Raw genomic sequence first — 20,219 nt, forward strand, 5'->3', positions numbered from 1 at the left:
TTTTTTGGCTGGAGGAGCTCTGGAGTCTGCAATAAAAATGTTGCAGGTAGGAGTTTAGCATCATCAGCTGTGGAAGAAGAAAGCGCTGAGCCTCTTTCTCCCACTTGCCCTGAGTGCGAAGGGCTGGAGAGGAGATGAGGAAATTCATGACCTCGAGAACAGGGAGTTAATACCACACCAAAGGTACTGACCAAAGCCATTACGTGATGGACGGATGACTGGAACACATGGCAAACCAGTCTGAATGTTCAAAATCCTGGGAACGGATGCACTGGGCACATGCTTTGCTGGAAACATACTGGTGAACTGGTTGGGCTCTGAAAGAGACACCTGTTTGTGTAGATAAGGGCAATGGGGTGCGCTCTGATGGAGGACTGACCAAAACACTTGCTGATGACAGACAAAGAATCCTTGAGGGAAAGCCATAGCTAGTCAGCAACAAAGTGCTCTGAAAGGGGTAAAAATCCAGCTCTCTCCTCATCCAAAGCCCACGGCAGTCAATTCCCAGTCACCTGTTTGAAGTCAATAGGTTCTCGATCAGGCTTTAGATCTGCGGATCCCACGCACGGAAAACAGAGGGGAGGTTTATTACTGCTTCCCGCAAAAGTGATGGTCTCAGTGTGTCTCTCTGGGGATGTCAGAGCAGCACGGATGCTACGGAGGACATAGAGCCCCTCATCCTCTCTGGAATGGTCTCTGCCCAAAATAGAGTGGGACACCTGGAGACCTGGCTAGAGCAGATAACAGCAGATGACCCTGCTACAGCAGATGGATTTATTACAGTAGCCTGGTTGGCAGTTGTTTGGGATGTCATTCTCTGTATTGAAGTCTGGGAGTTGCTTCTCATTCTGTTTTCCTTTTCTGCCCTGTGTGCGTGGTTCAGAAAGGGGGATTTGGTACTGAGGCGGCTGGGAAACAGAATTTATAGAACGGAATGTAAATATCTTTAGCTATTTTTTTTTTAATTCTTTTTTTGGGGGGTGGTAAAAAGAGGTTGAAGAACCCAATGATCATTCCTGGTCTCGGACAATGATTATTAAATTGTGGTTTTACAATTCAAGCGCAGGTAGATTGTTTAAAGTGAAAACTTCTTTTGTGCATTAAGAGCAAACAGGGTTTATCCAAGAGTTGTTCGCTGTTCCTCAGGAAGTGTCATTTCTCCTGTAGGTCCTGGCTTATTTCCCTGGACACTAAAAGGCATTTGACTGGGTAAAGTGGAATGTGGTACAGAGCTCCGATGGAGAAATAGCTTTAGAATTAACCTCATGAGCGGGTTAAATTGCCCCAGATAAGCTCCCCAAATGTCAGAATCTCAACGGGGAGGAAAAAATTTCAGCTAGAGCGAGGTGAAGTTTTTTGGCGCAACCTTTTTTTGGTTTTTTGTTTTTGGCTGAAAAATGCGGATTCAGGTTGACTGAAACGTTTTAGGAATTTGTGTTGATTTTGTTGTTTTGTTAAAAGAAAAAAACAACCCCCGCCTCCCACAAAAAACTGTAAAAGCCTCCAAAAATTCAGAATAAAAAGGTTTTGTTTCAACATTTTTAAATGAAGTGTTTTCATTCAAAATCATTTTTTAAAAGAAATTTCCTTCCATGTTATGTATGTATTTATTTATCGTTTTTAAAAATGCTCAAAATCTGACCCAAAATGAAACATTTTGTTTTAACTATTTAAAAAAAACATTTTTGCTGAAAATAATTGTTTCTGGTTGACCCCAAATGATTTTATAAATTTATTTTATTCTTCGGAACTTGCCATTGAACCGAAAAAATCAGGTATTCACGCAGCTCTAATTTTAACTCCATTTTACTTAATGCAATGATGAACTTACAACTGTTTGCAACCCTCAATCCTCTTTGTCCTTTTTCTCAAGCCCGTAGCTACTAAAGCAGTATCTTTACTGGGGAAAAAAGGTGTGTTATTAACTAACATGAAGTAAAATCCTGCTGAACTTTGTTAGCTAAATTCAGAACACACTTTTTTTCCTAGTGAAGATTCGCCCTTTGTTTGGAGAATTCAGGATCTTTAGAGGAATCTTCTCTGGGCAAGAACATGGTAAAGTAGGTCTATGGAGACCAGTTTATGGTGTTTCAGAGAGCTATACATTGGGATTTCTTCTTGCCAGAGTTCTTTCTGTCTTGTCCACATTCTGTTTGTTGGCTGCTTTTGATCCGAGCGCTGATTCAGATCGAGACTGGATGCCTTTCTGGAAGCTATGCATGAGTTATTGGACCCAATACTGGGGTGACTTGGTGAAATTTAATGGCCTGTGATATCCAGGAGCTCAGGCTAGATGATCCAATAATCCCTTTCAGCCTTAAAATCTACGAACCTTCAGAAATGCTATGTATCATAAGCTCTCAAATATGATAGTAATGGAGTGCTTAGTTGGCCCCCCCCCCCACTGCAGTATCTGAGAATACTACAGTTTTTAATGTATTTATCCTTCAGTCAAGACACTATCTATGCAAACAGCGTTTCTCCCATCCGCACTGGTAATCCACCTCTCCGAGAGGCAATAGCTAAGTCGGCAGAAAATCACTCTGATCTTCTGGTCTTGCCTCCTGTGTAGCATTGGCCAGAGAATTTGCCCCAGTGGTTCGCTACCTTCACTGCTAAACGCGCGTGCCTTATTTTCAGTTTGAATTTGTCTGGTTTCATCTCCCAGCCGTTGGATCTCATTGTGCCTGGTTTCTAGGACGGCAGAGTGCCTAGAAGCCTCCACCCATATCGGGCTTCTCTTGTGCCAGGTGCTGTACAGACATACAGTGAGAGACAGTCCCTACCCCAAAGGGCTTGTGGGGAACTGATGGCTCTCCGTAAATACAGCGGGGATGAACGCTAGGGAGGGAGAAGAGCTATGGAAGCTAATGGACAGTGTTGGCACAGGAACAAACGGGGATAAACTGGCCATGGTTAAACTGAGGCTGTACATGAGGCCCAGCAGAGGAAGGAGGGTCTGAAACAGCCACCCACAGCAGGAGTGGGGCGGTGGGGAACCAGGCTAACTACTTTGATCATTTAATAGTTTCTGAAAGGAATTCTATGATGGGATTGGCTGGACTCAGTGACCCAACGGGTCACTTCCAATCCTGTGGTCTACGTTCTATGTCTAATTAGACAGACAAGGTGGGTGGCGTAATACCTTTTATTGGAGCTACTTCTGCGGGTGAAAGAGACCAGCTTTCGAGTGGCACAGAGAGCTCTTCTTGGGGTCTGGGACAGGTGCTCAGAGTCTCACAGCTAAACGCAAGAGGGAAGAGATGGTTTAGGAGAAGGAGTTAACACAGATTGTCAGAGGCCATTCAAGAGTGGAGTGGCCCGTTAATACTGCTGCAGCCAGAGGACAAAGAGAGAGGGTCAGTAGGCTACAGATTGCTGAAATGAGGCATAAATCCGGCGTCTCTGCGTTCATGATCGTTACTGTCCGGCAAAGTTATGAACTGAAGCTCCCAGGCTTATCTTGGGCAGGTGTTGAGCAGGTTTCCTTTGGCAGAGTAACACAGGCTGGAAGGGCAGCAGGATGTTTTAGATGATAAGTTCCTTGGAGTTGACTTTTTCCTTTGCTGCTTCTGCAGCACGGAGCCCACTGGCGATAAATCCGGCTGAGTCAGACCTGTAAGGACCCGTTTCCAGGAAGCCCAGGTGTCTCAAAGACAGCTGGGTTCAAGGGTGGTGCGGTGTCGTGGCGTGTGGACAGGCCTCGGAGCTGGGAACAGCTGAGATCCAGCCCTAGTTCAGATCTTGAGCGATGTTCCTTAATGGATCAGTTTTGGTTTCCGCAGCTACGAAACAGGGATAGCGCCGCTTCTCCTCCTCACAACAAGTGCCTTGTGGCTATTACGGCCAAGGCCTTTCGCTGCCAATCCCCACCCGACCTACCCTCTCTCATTCACTGGCGAGATGTCAGCTCCCACCTCCAGTTGGCCTGCCTCCCCAGCCTCCATCGCCCACTTGGTACGTTTTCAAACAAGCCCCTTGGTGCTTTCTGCCCTGCTGCCCGTCACATGTGGGAGGAGCTCCCCGTGAATGCCCACAAAGCCACCTCATTATCCGCCTCCTAATCCTGCCCTAAAACTCCCCTTGGCCACTGTGCCTACAAACAAGTCGACCCCAGTCACGGGCCTGGTGTGCTGAGGCCTTGCCCACCAGGCTGATCAATATTGTCTCCCTATGCCTCCTGTCTGCCTGTCCCCATCTTGTGTCTCTTGGCTTATCCTCACAAATTGTCAGCTCTTTGGGGCAGGAGCCATCTCATTGTTATAGGTTTGTACAGCACCTAGCACAGTGAGGGTCCAGCTCCATAACTGGGGTGCCTAGCATTACCGTAATACATCTAATAATGAATGTACAGGGCCTAGCACAATGGGGTCCTGGGCCATGACTTGGACTCCTAAGTACTAGCACAATACAAATAATTATTTACCTGATGGCTAGTTGGTGGCCATTGCTTCGTTTGTGGTATTAGCAAGCTGACGCTGTGAGCTTTGGCAACCAAAGCCTGAGGCTGGAGGGTGGTGGCTGGTGAGCAGAGAGGATGGCAAATGTTGTGTTTTTCTGTGCTGAACTTCCTCTTTTGGCAAAAAGATCAAAATTGAAACTATTTCTATTTTGAAACGCAACCACAGGCTCTCATGGGAGTTTAGTTCAGTTGCCTCATGCTCCCATTCTCTGTAGGCCAGCCTCCTTGGTGGGACTACATCTCCCATGATACATCACAGTCTCTCCTCTTTCAGAGCCACCACAGTGCCTTATGGGAGTTGTAGTTTAGGTGCCTCACACTCTCATTCTCCTCTATAGATCAGGCTCCCTGGTCAGACTACATCTCCCATGATGCTTCATGATATCCTCTCTTTGAGAGGGCATGGTAGTTGCTTCCTGGGAGATGTAGTCCACTGGGGAGCCAGGCTTGTGGAGAACAATGGGGAATTGAGGTAATCGAAGTACAACTCCCAGGAGGCACCGGGCTGGCATTTCAAAGTTGGAATATTTTGAGGATTCGGTCTCTTGGCAAAAGCAGGCATTTTTTTGCCTTTTTTGTGTGTGAAAAAAAAACGCTATTTTCCATTTAAAAAAATTCATCAGAATATTTCAGATCAACCCTTCTTGTCAGTTCACGTGCCAATGCAAAGCACAGGGGCTGCTGAGAGACAGAGGGCGCCTGCTGCAGCTAGGAGCAGGTTCTGGTTTCTATGTTGCGAAGAGATAAGGCAGCAAGGCCTGACACATGGACTGTACACTGGGCACTAGACATCAGTGGATTCTAAGCCCAGAAGGGACCATTCGGATCATCTACTTTGACCTCCAGGATAACACAGGCCAGAGAATGTCCCCACAGTAATTCCTAGAGCACAGCTAATCTTCCTTTAAACATCGTTAGTGATGACGTCCCACCACGACCCTGGGTAAATTGTTTGGATGGTTAATTACGCTCACCGTTAAACATTTACACCTTATTTCCAGTCTGAATTTGTCTAGCTTCAACTTCCAGCCATTGGATCGTGTTAGATCTTCCTCTGCTAGACTGAAGAGCCCATTATTAAATATTTGTTCCCCATTTAGATACTTCCAGACTGGGATCAAGTCCTCCCTTAAACTACTCTTTGTTAAACTCACTAGATTTGAGCTCCTGGAGTCTATCGCTGTACGGCAGGTTTTCTGATCCTTGTAATCATTCTCGGGGCTCTTCTCTGACCCCTCTCCAATTTATCAGCATCCTTTTTGATTGGTGAGCGCCAGAACTGGACACACGATTCCAGCAGCTGTCGTGCCAGTGCCAAATACAGAGGCAAAATAACCTCTCGGCTCCTACTCAAGATTCTCCTCTTCATGCATCTCAGGATTGGGTTGGCTTATGAGACGTGGGTTCTAGTCCCATCTGACCTGCTGTGTGACTTCCTCTTTCTGTACCTCTATTTTCTTTCCCATCCTTTATTTAGACTGTGTACTCTCTGGGGCAGTGACTCTTTCTCTCTCTCTCGTGTGCACAGCCCCCATCTAGGCGCTAGCGAACTGGTAATTTTAAAAAGAATGTATTTGTTTAACAAAAGCTCTCCTGGCATCATTGTGAAGAACACCTCGCCACTTGGCGGCTCATTGGCCAAGTGAAGCAAGATCCTACACTCAAATTGATGGAACGGTCTGTAATGTGGCAACTTCTGAGTGTCGGATTGGCTCAATCCCTACATTTTAGGGCAAAGGTCTTGGCATCAATGGGCAAAACCCTGTTGATTTGGGGAAGGAGGAAATGGGGGGGGGGCCACAGGAGCCCCGGGCGTGGGGAAGATAATGGGGGGAGAAAGAGAGAAAGGGGGTATGGGGAGCACACACAAACCCTGGCATGTGGTAGGCTGTGTGTACAAAGAATGGAAAATGCTCCCACTTTTAACATTTGGCTTATTCAATCCTCTTTAGTTCGGGTGTAAAGTCCCAATTTATAGTCATGTTGTTGCTCCATAATGTTTTTGAGGTTGACAGTTCACTACCTAGCTCCTTCCCAAACCGGAAAAACCATAAGCACCTGTTATAAAGAGGACAGGGATCAATTGTTCTCCATGTCCACCAAGGGACGGACAAGAAGTAATGGGCTTAATCTGCAGCAAGGGAGATGTAGGTGAGAGATCGGGGAAAACTTTCTAACTCCATAGGTAGTTCAGCAGTGGAACAAGTTACCAGGGGATGTGGTGGAAGCACTGCCAGTGTAGGTTTTTAAGAACAGGCTAGAGAAATGCCTGTCAGGAATGGGTTAGGAGTACTTGGTTGTGCCTCATTAATTTCATTTCAATTTATATTAAAATATTCGTTTTAATCTTACGTGTGTGTGTGTGTGTGTGTGTATAAAACGTATGTTTTTACTTTGATCATTTTGCCTCATTTCATTTCCACATTTATATTCTATTAAAATATTCATTTTAATCTTATTTATAGGTACAAACATTTTTGTCAGTATTGTTTTGAGTCATTACATTTAAACTTTGCTGTTATTACAATTCATATTTTAATCTTATATTTATATATATATACACACACACATTGTTTATCCAATCTATCCTATTTAATTCTTTAATATAATATAAAAGTCAAAACACCATGAAGTGGCACCGAAAAATTTTTTTTTTTAACCTTCTTGAAAGGATTCAACATTGTCACGGTGATGGTTCGGACCCTGAAATTCATCTGAATTTTTCTGCTGTGAGAAATCTTAAAGTTTTGCCTTTTTGTTCAGTGTGGAATGGGGGAAAATAGAAAATCGGATTTCCTGCAGGACGGAATTTCCGGTTTCTGACCGTCCCCACTCACTAGCGACACCTGAACGCCTGCCGTAAAGCAGGCCACAGCAGACACTGCATTGAAGGGGAGCTATGAAAATGCTTCTCGACATCTGTTGGCCTTACTGTGAACACAAGGAAGCCTTCTTGTGCAGGTGTCTCAACCAGCTAGGCCTGGAGAGGTGGGTTCAGCTCCCAGCTCTTCCACACACTCCCTGTGTGAACTTGGGACTCCATCAAGCTATGACTCAGTTTCTCCATCTGATAATCCTTCCTGCAGGCTTGTGGGATAAATTCATTGAGAGGGGCTCACCCATCTGGCCTGGCCTCTGGTAAACATGAGAACACCTTCAACTCAGCTTTCCCGTGATCAGGGGAAGGGTATAAGTGCGATGGGCTGGGAGGCTGGCTGTGGAAATGGCAGGACTGGTGGTGAACGCCCAGCTGGGGAGCTTTCTGTTTCCTTCGCTGGTGGCCTGACCCGAGTTTGCTTATTGCAGTAAGCATTAAAGAGGCAGGTCTGCACTTGGTGTAAATTGGCCATCGCTCCACTGTAGTCAGTGGGGACAAATCCCAGCTGGGATAAATCAGCCATAGCTCCACTGAAGCCAAAGGCGCTATTACTGATTTACATCAGCTGAAGAGCCGGCGTGACAACCTAGCTGACTCGACCTATATTTTTTCCACCGAGTCTTTCCCACCCAATCCTTTGGGGTACATCTTCAATTCACAACAACGCAGCCTGAACTCACCTTGACCCAAGCTCCAGCTCTCTGAGCATAGACCTTTGGAACGGAAAGTGTTTTTGGATTGCATCATCTCTCTGGCACATCATCACACTTCTCGATCTGTGCAGAGATGTTTCCCTGGGGAGGGGTGGGGAGGGAACGCCCGCTGGCACCCACACGAGGAATAATTATGCATCACTGAAGCCACTTGCACCGGGATTTATTAAAACATGGGGTCGTCTCCAGCCAGCTCATGGTGGGAAGCGTAAATAAGTTCTCAGGCGATGAGCGAGGCCTTTGGAAACTCCCAGAGAAGCAGCCAGCAAATTAGATACATCAGGGGCTATTAAAAGTTTCTAGTCTGTAATTGCAGTTACACTCCGCGGGATGGTTAGAGTGGCCCTGGGGAAGTTCCACCGTGATTGGTCTCCGTGGGGCCAGCTCTTCCTAGCCGTGGTTGCCTTGAGCAAGGTGAATGTAAAATATTCCCAAAGTGTTTATTCTGGACCCTTTGGATTTGGGTAAGTGACTGCACAAGGTATGGGGCATCGATTCACAGATGGTTTTACGGCCAGGGAGGATCCATAGATCATTGAGTCAGGTCGCCTGAATAACACAGGCCAGAGAATTTTGCCCAGGTCCCTGTGCATTAATTCCAATAACTTGTGTTTGGCTAAAGCGTCTTCCAGAAAGGTAACCTGGGATGTATAAGCAGGGGGATCTTGAGTAGGAGTAAAGAAGTTACATTCCTTCAGCATTTGGTAGTGGTGCAGTCGCTGCTGGATTACTGCATCCAGTTCTGATGCCTACAGTTCAAAGAGAAGTTTGATAAACTGGAGCGGGTTCAGAGAAGAGCCAGAAGAATGATTAAAGGATTGGAAAACATGACTCCAGGAGCTCAATCTATTTAGCTTAAGAAAGAGAAGGTTGAGGGGTAACTTGATCCTGGTCTATAATTACCTACATGGGAAACAAATACTTGGTAAGATCCAATAGTTGGAAGTTGAAGCTAGACAAATTCAGACGGGAAACAAGGCATACCTTTTTTTAACAGTAAGTGTAATTCAGCAGTGGAACAATTTCCCAAGGACTGTGGTCAATTCTCCATCACTGGCAATTTTTAAATCAACACGGGGTGCTTTTCTAAGAGATCAGCTCTAGTTCAAACAGGAATTCATCGCTTCCAAGACCAGAAGGGACCATTGGGATCATCTGGTCTCACTCCTGTACAACACAGACCAGAGACCTTCCCCAAAATAATTCCTAGAGCAGATCTTTTAGAAAAACATCCAGTGATTTGGGGGAAGATCTTTGGCCTGTGCTATTCAGGAGGTCAAACTAGATGATCACAGTGGTTCCTTCTCACTTGAGGATCTGTGAATCCAGTCTGGATGTGAAGATTTCAAAAGAATAAGAGATGGAGTAGTTTGCTTCAGTGGTCAATTACCCTCACTGTAAAAATATACCCCTGATTTCTAATGTGAATTTTTCTAGTTATCAACAACTTCAGATAAAATCTGCTCAAAGATTTTTTTTTTAAAATGCTTAATTGTTTCACCAGCTGTGACAGCTCATGATTGTGCTGATGATGCGTAAGCTACAGTGGAATCTAGCTCGCTCGAGCTAACAAGAACAGAGCTGTGCTAAGCAAATTTTGCCATTTTCCATTTGCCAACTGTCCATGTACAAAAGCGGCATCAAGATGTCGGTACATTTAGGGCCAGATTCTCAGCTGCTGTAAATCAGCATAGTTCTACTGATGTCAGAAGAGCTATTGCTGACTCGCACTAGATGAAGAGCTGGGTTTGAAACTTTAGCCTGGCAGCCACTGGCCTAACGCAATCCACTGGCTGGAAGATGGAAGCTAGGAAAATTCAAACTGGAAAGAAGATGTAACTTTTTTTAAAGAGATGGTCCTGAGCTCCTGGAACAGATTACTGTGAAGGCTGCCTGCCTCCTGGCAGGGGGCGGAAGGGGGCTGATAAATCTGGGCAGTTGTACCCCGCTCCCCGGGGATGAGAAGCCCTGGGCGGCTCCTCCCCTGCTCCTGGCGGAGAACAGGGAGGCGAGACGCCTCGGTAGGTTCCCCCCCACTCCCAGAGTGGTACGGGGAACGGGGCAGCCCGCTGGGAGCTTAGGAGGCTGAGGGGCAGCCGGGCTCCCAGCAGGGAGTTGCCAGCGGAGCTGAGAGACCAGGCTCTGAGCTTCCCACACTGCCCCTTTTAGCTCGGTGAAAGCACTCCTCGTGAGGACGTGCACCACCGACCCAAGGAGGGTAGTGCGGACATGAGCCACGGCAGTAATTACCGCGGTGGCTGTAAGTCAACCTAATATAGATCGACTCACCTTTTTAGTGTAGCTATACCCTCAGTTGAGGTTCTGGGTGGTGGTTGTGGTCGGTGCTATACAAAGGCGTGGAAGGGTTAGATTTTTATCAGTAAATGTCGATGAACATCTGTTCCACCAGACACCCACAAACTGAGGACAAAATCATCCCATCAATAACAACCAAAATTAACAGCCAGACAAAGTAAGAAAAACGCTGCTTGAGAACTGTCTGGAGTTTGATTTAAGGCTATTTACTTTGTATATCTGACATATGACGTGGACAATCTGTGTTTTCACAGTTATAAAGTTTTAATTTTTGAATCTCAACTCAGTGTCTCTGGTCATTAAATAATTATGGTCTGCCTTCCCCCTCCCCCCCCTCAAATTTCCCACAACTACAAACATTTAAATGGATAAAAATCAAGGAGAAAAACGTTTAAAACCCATAGTTTTGAGCACCTGTAAAAATGTAAATACATTAAAAATTGAAAATAAACACTGATATTATCCCTAAAAAGTAGAAAACAATAAAAATCGCATTCTGCCAAGCCTAGTCATGCAGAAGGTTGATAGATGATCTAATGGCCTTGACCTCTGTGATGCTACATGGGGGTTTCCCAGTGTTTCTGCGATAGAAGGGATCCTTTCCCAGCCCATAGCAGCAGCAGCAACTTATCTGCTGTGTCCTGGTCAATGTCCTCTTGTAGCATCTGAAGCAGAACATGTATGTATGAGATCTTTGCCCCAGGAGCTGGGCAGCCGAGGTTCAGCCAAGGTCCCTTTGCTTGGAGAAGTGCATGCATGAGGCCTTCATGGCAACGCAGGGGACAGGAACTGAAATGGGCCAGCAACAGAACTGGGACACTGACACAACCCAACTCATTGATTGCTGCAGTGGGGACACTGGGTATTGTAGGCATAGGGTGGTTTTATCACATTACAAATGAGGATGCCAGGCGTTGGCCCAACCGGCCTCCAATGTCTTCCCAAGTGACTCGATACCAGCTCAGGTGGCTTGGCCATCCGCTCTGTATGCCAGAGTCCGCACCAGCCCGCCAGCTTCATGCGTTTGATCCAACAAAAGCCAGATGGAGAAGACTTCACAGACAGCCTCACACATTCTGGAAGGAGGTCGTGACTTCCAACCACGCCCACCTCAGCCAGAGCAGACCACACCATTGGCAGGAGGCTGGGCTCTTTGGAAATGGGTGGTCCAAAGTGTGTGCTCTCCGCTCTACAAGCTGGAGAATTAATGAATGAATGGACACTGGGAAAACTAATCTTGTGAGATGAAAAACAGATTTTTTTCATTCCTTGGTGATTTCAAAAATCAGGGGGGGGAAAATAATCTCAGATTGGACTGAAAAGGAAAATTTTCAGCAAATCAAAATAAAATTTGTTTTGGGTTGAAACATTTTGATTTTGAGTATTTTAAAACTTTGTGGTTTGTACAAAGCAAAATTAAAGGAAGTTTCCAAATACAAAATCATTTTGAAACAAAATAGCTAAATATTTTGGTTTGATTTTGAGCATTTTTAAACATATGACTTTTGTTTTTGTTTTTGAAACAAAGTCATTTTGAACCTAAAAAAGCCGTGTTTTGTTTTGAGCATTTTAAAATATTTTTGATTTTTTAAAAATAAAATTCAAGTAAATTTCAAATTGAAAAACCAAAATTTTTTTTTTTTATTTTAAAAAAAAGTTGGAATGAAACGTTTTGATTAAAAAAAATTATTTTTCCTCTTCACAAACAATTTGGCAAAACCGACACAAATTCATGAAACTTTTTGGTGTCACCAAATCTGCATTTTACATAGAAGAAAGTTTTGGTTAAAAAATTTCACCCACTTGTGCTCCCTAATCTCCTTCCATTTAAGTGTTCCCAGGTGTGACTTATGGGTGGAATATTTTTAAACAAAAGGTGGGGAAATCACTGGTGTAGGTGAGTAAAGAGTTAAAAGGTGGACAAGTGGTCAGGCTTAAATTACGGGGAACGGGGTCAAGGCACGGGCAAACCTTGTTTCTGTTAATTGGTATGAATTCTGGCTAGAGTCTGTTATCTCTCTTCTTCTCCTCCCTTCCTGGCCATCTGCGCAGGGGATGAGTCTATTGCCATTTCTGTGCAAGGTCCTTTGGTGGGAAGAAAGCATTATCTTCCTTCTCCCCCTGGCATGCCTTTACTTTAAAGAATGTTAGTGTAAAATGTACAGGTTTTAAGGTGATGTGCCTGCCCTCTGTATGGTAATCCTGTAAACAACAAACAGGGGCGGGTATAATTGTATTCATTATGTAGTTATTAATATTCATTTTATAGGTGTCAATGTAACCAAATAAGGTCTATGGGGAGTTGCTGGAAATGTATACATTTACATACTGTAATGGATAAAAGGGTTGTAGAGAAACCCCCTCGTCGCTCACTCGCGGCGTCCAGGTGAAACGAGCAGGCAATAAAGGGTTCTGTCTCCCCAATCCACCCCAGGACAACCTGGTTGGTTATTTCTAACAACCGGCTGTCGGTAACCCTCTCACCAACACTAGCAGTGCCTCATCAGTGTTTTATTTTATACTGAACTCTATTTACTCTGACCTTACGTTTTCTGTGCCCCACTGCTTTGAACAGAAGGTGCTGACCTGCCTTATACGCATTATCAGGGGGTGATGAGGGAAGTGAGCTGTCAGATTTGAGAACGGGGGGTTTAGCACAGTGGGACAAGCACATTAGCCGGATGTTGCTGTTAAAACTACCGGGAGAGCAGCAGTTAGTGGTGCCAACATTTAAATGGCCATTGTTCGGTTTCAGGGTTAATGAATCAAAGAGGTGGTTTGTGCCTCTCCCAGGGCCGGTTTCAGGCTGTCTGCAGACTCAGGCAGGTGTCAGAAAGTTCCTCTTTGCAATGCAATGACGAGAGCCAGCAGCTGCGTGGGTGGCTGCTGGAGTACGCTGATGGCAAGTGCGGGGTGCTATCGCCAGGGGTAGCTAGAACGCTGATCCACCTCTGCACTCCTGAACATTGAGGAAGAGCTGCTTGCAAAAGAAGGAGGTTTAGGAGCTCCATGGTTCTGCACTTCCTTTCCGGCTCTTCCTCAGGGAGCCAGACAGACTCTTTGGTCACTGCCAGGGTTTCAGTTGGTTTCTACACATGGCGTCACACAGCTCAGAGATGGTCTGCTGGAGGTGATGGTCCTGCTCCCTACAGGTGTGACTGGGACGAGGGGGCGGCCACAGCGCCTGGCCAGTTAGGAGGCTTGGAAGAGAGTTGAGCCCACAGAGAGAACTCACCTTGGAGATCAGGACAGGCCTTCCCCAAGCCAGTCAGTCCTGAGTGCACATCGTACCGGCTGGGGTGGGGGGCATCAGGAAAGGAACCAGTACCCCAGATGCCTCTCTGAGTCAAGGGGTTACTCTAGGACTTCTCTTTCCAGGGCACATGGGTTGCTCCAGGCCTCTTTCCAGGGTGGCTGGGCTGAGACGGGCCCACTTTGGTCCCCTCTTCGCCGGTGCCCAACCCAGCCAGGCCCCTCTCTTAGGCCGTATGACTTGGCATGGCACCTTCTCCGGCAGAGTCCCCTTTCCACGCAGGCTGGGTGGGAAGAGCCCCCTCTGCAACAGAGTCCCCCTTCCAGGCCGAAATGGTCCCTTCCCCACCCGGGTCCCCTTTCCATGCCACCATGGCGCCTTCCCCACCCGGGTCCCCTTTCCACGCCACCATGGCGCCCTCAGTGGCTGGATCCCCTTTCCAGGCGGTGACACCGGCGCCCTCTCCCGGGTCAGGCTTCTCCTTCCAGGTACTACCGGCTGCGTCAGGCTCGCCGGCTTTCCAGGCGGTGTGGGTGGCCACGTGGCGCTCGAGCAGGGTGCGGTGGGAGAAGAACTTGTTGCAGATGCAGCACTGGAAGCGCTCGGGGCGGTGCGTGCGCATGTGGACGTTGAGGGAGCTCTTCTGGGTGAAGCGCTTGCAGCAGATGGAGCACTGGAAGGCCCGCACGCCTGTGTGTGTCACCATGTGCTTCAGGAGGTAGTCCCGCAGGGAGAAGGAACGCCAGCAGATGCTGCACTGGTGGGGCTTTTCGCCTGCAAGACAGCACCACACGAGGACGTCAGACTGGAAGGGAGTGCCTGGGTCGGCGAGTCCAGACCCCTTCGCCTGCAGCAGATCAGCTTCCCAGATACCCATGGCTCAGCCCCAGCCCTGACCCCCATGTCCTGGCTTCCTGGGGCTCAGCCCCAGCCCTGACCCCCATGTCCTGGCTTCCTGGGGCTCAGCCCCAGACCCGGCACCCCTTGGTCCCAGCTTTCCAGGGCAGAGCCCCAGCCCTGACCCACCCTCACAGCCCACCCTGGCCTTGTTCCTCCCCTCCCCCCCAATCCTGGCTTCCTAGGGCTCAGCCCCAGTCCTAACACACTGTCCCCCACCCCCAAATCCCAGCTTCCTGGCTGCTAGCTCTGGGGAAGAAATGTACATATGTACACGTCCTCCCTGGGAGCAGGGAGTTCCCTCTCTCTCCAGCTTTGGGGAGACCCTGCCCTCAGGCTGGGCACCCCAATCCCAGTCTTGCTGTCCCAGGGGAGGGGAGACGACCTTCCTGCACAGCTCTGCGTCACCCCAGCTCGGGAGGGCAAGAGGTGGCCAGGGTGCAGGGTAATGGCTCTGACTATGGGCAGACTGGCTCTCCACCACGGGGGATGGAGGTGGGGGAAGAACTTGTTGCAGATGCAGCACTGGAAGCGCTTGGGGCAAATGCAAACTCACCTCCTGGTGGGATGCAGAGGCACTAGGGGCAATCCTGCTGCTTGCTCCGTGATACTCAAATGCTGCCATGCATAGGAAATTCCTCCCATTCTGCTGGGTGAGGGGTGTTCCCCTCTTGTGTCCCAAGGCAGGGGCAGCCCGGGAACAAGCCCACCAGCCTCCTGAACCCCCCCCCGGGTTGAGGATCTCCAGATCAGAGAGCAAAAGCCCTCTGCTTTTTCCCCACACGTAGTGATTAAACCCTCCTACACTGCGCCATGTGCCCCCAACTGCCTGCCGGACACGGGCCCCACCACCACCCCAGTGCCATCCCGCTCTGCTACAGTTGCATCCATCACAGGGTCTTGCAGCAAAGCCCAGGGCAGCTGGCCCTGGCAGGCAATCAGGCTCCGCTAAAGAGAGTCAGACCAGATCCATCAGGGGAGGACTGATTGCCGAAGGAGCTGGGCAGTGGTTAATTAGTTAAGGAACACATGGGCCTTATTCAGGGTTATGTGGGCTGAGGCAGGGAGTAAATAGGAAGAAGCACCTGGGGAAAGAACTCCTCAGGAACCTGGCTAGGAAGCTACTCCCAGTGCGTTCTCTCTAGACAACTGTCCCTAGAACGCAGAGAGAGAGACACCTCCTAAGGGGAGAGCGTCTCAGGGGCAGCTGGCGAGGGATCTCACCAGGAAAGGAAACTGAGGGAGAGTGCTCCTCGACGGCGGAGGCTCTGAAAGGGCAGAGTGAAGGACGCCAAGTCTCAGAGGAGCCTGCTCTCCAGGAAGCAAGAGAAGCACCAGAGGAAAGGAATTTGACCCAAGAGAGAGACCCTTTCCCAGCTGATGACAAGAGACCCTGACTCCGGACGAGGGCCCTGGATCACGAAGGCTTACTGGTAAGGGACCTGAAGTTACTGTACTAAGGATGGCTTAGCTAGAGAGCTGGGGTGCAGGCCCGTTGGTGTAATGTTCTGCCTTTGGCTTAAATAAACTGAACTGCTGAAGGGGCGCTGTTCAATATGCGTGAGTCTCATTGGAGTCAAAGAAAGCCCACTAGGGGAAACTGAGGCAGAGACATAATGGAGGCACTGCACCAGACCGCCAGGGGCCGCTCCAGCGGCGAGGGCTCCCACCACACAGCACTTCCCTTGCCGCTGTCCCTGCTTTGCAGACTGGAGACGCAGCTCTGGGAGGAGACATGACTCATCCCAGGACCCTGGCCCCCAGGCCCACCAGTGATGGTCCCTGGACCAGCCCCCCTGCTCATATCACCCCCTGGGGGGGGGGGGGGTGTCACAAATTTCCCTCTGCTACAGCCCTCAGCTCTGGTTTTTTACTTGGGAGGCCCCTGGTTCAATCCTGGGGACGTCAGCCATGAGGGCGGCCGCCACGCTTGCTCTCCATGGGGGTGGAGAGCACCCCGGCACCACCCAGAGCAGGACAACAAGAAGCTGTTCATTGGCTCAGCCTCCGGTGCTGCCCCTGCTGAGGCTCTTCCAGCCAATCACAGTGGGAGAATTCACTCGGCGGCGTATATCTGCCAGGGATGGAGCAAAGGGCATCTGCCCTCAGAGGCCCACGCCCACCTGCCCCTCACCTGAGTGGATGAACATGTGCTTGGTGTAGTTCTTGCGGGAGCTGAAGGTCTTCTGGCAGTGGCTGCACTGATAGGAGGGCTCGGAGCAGCGGGAAGGACCCGGGCGCTGGGTTTGTTCACCATGCAGGGAGCCCGTCACCATGGTGCCAGGGCTCAGCTGTACCATGTTGGCGGCTCCAGCCTCCTGCTGGACGCTGTAGAAGCTCTGGGCCACGCCCGGCTGCGGCAGGTGGAACTGGAAGATGCTGGTGGTGGTGGTGGTGCCGGGCCCGGCGGCGCTCCCCTCGGTTTTCAGCTCCCGCTGGATGCCCAGGGAGGAGACGAACGCCAGGCTGCGGGGCTCGGGTGCCCGGGCTGGGAAGCCAGCAGGGGCTGGCTTGAAGTCTCCAGACAGGGTCCTCATGTTGGAGACCTCCAGGCTGCAATCGGAGCGGAACTTCTCACCTTCCCGGGCGGCCCCCTCGCCACCCTCCTCGCTCTGCCAGGCCGGGATGAAGGACTCAGAGAAGACGTCCTGCCCGCTGAAGAAATCCTGCCCCTCCACGGCAGGGTAATCCAGCTGGACAGCTTCCTTCCTGCCTGCCCCCCCTCCGCCATTCCCGCCCCCAGGGTCTTTGGCCTCGCTGCAGCTGGGGAAGGCCCCCCCGCCACATTCCCCAAAGCAGCTGAGTTTTCCCCCGCCTTCCTCCTCCTCCTCCTCGTCGTCTTCCTCCTCCTCATCCTTGATGATGACGGGCAAGGTGTCGGAAAGCTGGAGCCGCACCGGCTGGCGCTGCTTGCGGCTGTGGCAGCTGGGCTGAGCCTCGGTCGGGTGCAGCCCGCCGTAGGGTCCCTCGCCATCACTGCCGCCTGCCACCAGCTCTCCCTCGGAGGCCGTCCGCTCTCTGGCCTCCCCCAGCTGCCTCTGCTGGGAGGAGAGCAGGTCACGGAGCTTGTAACGCACCTCCGAGGCGCACAGCAGCTTGGGAGCGTCCAGCTGGGTGGCGCCAGGGGGCTCCATCTCGCCAGGCCGGGAGGCCGGGAGGCCGACGGCGCCGGGGCTTTCCTTGGCTTGCTCCTGGGGCTTGACGGCCAGCGGCCTAGGGATGGCGAGGGGCACGGGTGGGGGAGCTGCAGGTGGCTTGGGGCTGCGGCTCTGGGAGATGATCTGGGTGCACTCGTCGATGACCGTCTTGATCTGGAGAATGGAGGCGGCCGTCAGGATCTGCAAGGCCTCGGACTGGGCCACCACCAGGGAGCCGCTGTACATGAACTCCACCAGTTGCTGCACCACCTGGCTGGGCACCACGGCAGGCACCTCTATCTCGGAGTAGCCCAGCAGCAGCTTGTCGTGGAAGAAGGGGCTGCCGGCCGCCAGCACGCACCGGTGGGCCCGCAGCGTGGCCTCGTGGATGTGCACCGTCACGTCGCAGAAGTGCCCACCCAGGCGCTGCCCATTCAGCGTCTCCAGCAGGGACTTGCTGAAGTTCTGCAGGTGGATGTAATGAACGGCCTCAGCCATGGTGGCTTTGTTCTGGGCCGAGTGAGCAAGGGAGAAACGTGTCTTTGTGCCAGGGGAGTGCTCAGGGCTCACCAGGGGTCTGAGTACGCATCAGTGCCACGGGAAGGAACTTGGGCAAGGGGTGGAAATGTGTCTGAGTCACAAGATGCTGCTTTGAACAGGGACGTGCTTCATGCAAAACCTGCAACAGAGAGAAATACAAGGAACAGCGGCTCGTGGGTGGTTGTTGGTGATCTGTGATATCAGACTAGAACTGATCTGGGGTCTGTCTGGCCTTAAACTCCATGCATCCTCTAGCCAGCTAGTCCCACTCACTCTTTAATTATTTAAACAGCTTTAACAGGATTGAGGGAGCCTCCCACCAGAACATCCCATAATTCAAGAGTTCGAGCACTCGTCTGAGAGGTGGCACTTCCCAGTTCAAACCCCTTCTCCCCAGTAGGCAGGAAGGGAACTGAACCAGGGCCTCCCACACCCCGGCTGAGCACTCTACCCACTTGGTTAAAACTTTCTCCCTTCTCCCGGCTTCTTGTTGAAATAGCATCTCACTCCAAAGAGGGTTCCCGCCAGTTGACCACTGGCAGAAATCGGAGCTTCCCGCTGAAGCCTGGACCAAGGCAGCTCTCTCCAACAGCGGGGCGGTGGGCAGGAGGCCTCGCACACACCGCTCTGGTCGGCATTTGGATAGGTTATACGCTGGCGCTTGTGAATCACAGTCTAAGGCGCCGATCTCCGCCCGTTCGCTGTGTAGGCCTCCTAGGCACCTCCCCCAGCTTTGTGAAGGGGGGATTTGCTCCAGGTCACTCAGGGACTAAGAGCAGAGCCAGGGAGAGAACCCAGGAGTCCCGGCTCCCAGCCCTTCCCCCCCGCTCTAACCACTAGGCCCCACTCCCCTCCCAGAACCAGGGGGAGAACCCAGGCGTCCTGGCCCCCCCTTTCCCCCTGCTCTAACCACTAGCCCCCCCTGCCCCCTCCCAAAGCCAGGGAGAGAACCCAGGAGTCCGGGCTCCCAGCCCCCCCGCTCTAACCACTAGGCCCCACTCCCCTCCCAGGAGTCCTGGCTCCCAGCCCCACCCTTCAGGCAGACCAAGGGCAGGGCGCAGGTGAGGGGAGGGGCCTCGCAGGGGCGGAACCAGAGGCGGGGCTCAGAGCCAAGCTAGGGGTGGGGCTTAGCGGCCAGGTGGGCGGGGCCCCAGGGGACAGCCGTCTGTGGGCGGGGCCGGGGCCCTGAGCGGGGGGCGGGGCGGGGCCTCACTCACCTCGCAGTGGCCCCTGCGGGATGCGCCGGGCTTCTCCGCTCCGCGACCCGGAACGGCATCGCCGCCCCACTTCCGGCCCTAGAGTCACTTCCGGGTCAGGGCCGGCATCGACCATCGAGTGAGCGCGCGGCGTCATAGAGCGGCTGCAAGACCGGAAGTGGAGTGGTAGCCGGTGACCATAGAGACGCCTCCAAGAGGGAGAGAACGGTTGGTGCCGTGTGTGATGATCACGTGACCTCCAGCTACAGGGGGTGGTTGCTCAGACTGGTAGAGGGGGAGAGGGCTGGACTCCCCAGCCCTGCTCTGTGCCCCTCCCCCCCGCCGAGCATACTCCACATGGGGGGGGGAGGGGAGGTAATATTCATTTAATGAGGGACATTAATTAGGGAGGCCTGGGGAAAAAAGTCAGAATAATTAAAAAAAAAAAAAAAAAAAGGAATTTTTAAAAAATTGACCAAAATCTGCCTTTTTGCAAGAACAAAATTCGATTTTTTCTTTGCAATTCAGTTCCAGTGTCAGGTTGGGTTTTGCCCCGCGCTGGGCAGTGAGCAGCTGCACTGGTGCCTGGCTGGACAGGCCTTGCATTTCCCTCCCAGCCACCCACCTTTGTGGCCAGCGCCGACTTTGAGGAAACCTGCAGCTACAAAGCTGCAGACGGCTGTGGGAGGGAGGGGGTTAGTTTTGCATCCGTTTGGCAGAAATATTCCCAATGCTTTTTGTTTTTTACGTTTCATTTAATTTTTGGGGCAGTGATTTTGAGCCGTCTACAAGATCTCTGAAGAAATTCTCTGGGTTTTCATTTACAC

The 20,219-nt window shown here is 50.8% G+C and overlaps 1 protein-coding gene across 1 annotated transcript; it reads right to left on the reverse strand.

Moving 5' to 3' along the window:
* Positions 1-11,978: 11,978 nt before the first annotated feature.
* On the reverse strand, positions 11,979-18,331 carry ZBTB45 (zinc finger and BTB domain containing 45). The gene is made up of 2 exons (XM_067532743.1): positions 16,654-18,331; positions 11,979-14,396 (listed from the first exon to the last, which is right to left on the reverse strand). Exons 1-2 carry the CDS (start codon positions 18,152-18,154, stop codon positions 13,849-13,851), a joined length of 2,049 nt encoding a protein of 682 aa, XP_067388844.1. The 5' UTR covers positions 18,155-18,331; the 3' UTR covers positions 11,979-13,848.
* Between the last annotated feature and the right edge of the window lie 1,888 nt (positions 18,332-20,219).

This window comes from Emydura macquarii, unplaced genomic scaffold, assembly GCF_026122565.2.
Source record: "Emydura macquarii macquarii isolate MOO-44397 ecotype Brisbane River unplaced genomic scaffold, CSIRO-AGI_Emac_v2 contig_3296, whole genome shotgun sequence".
Classification (NCBI taxonomy): Eukaryota; Metazoa; Chordata; order Testudines; family Chelidae; genus Emydura; species Emydura macquarii.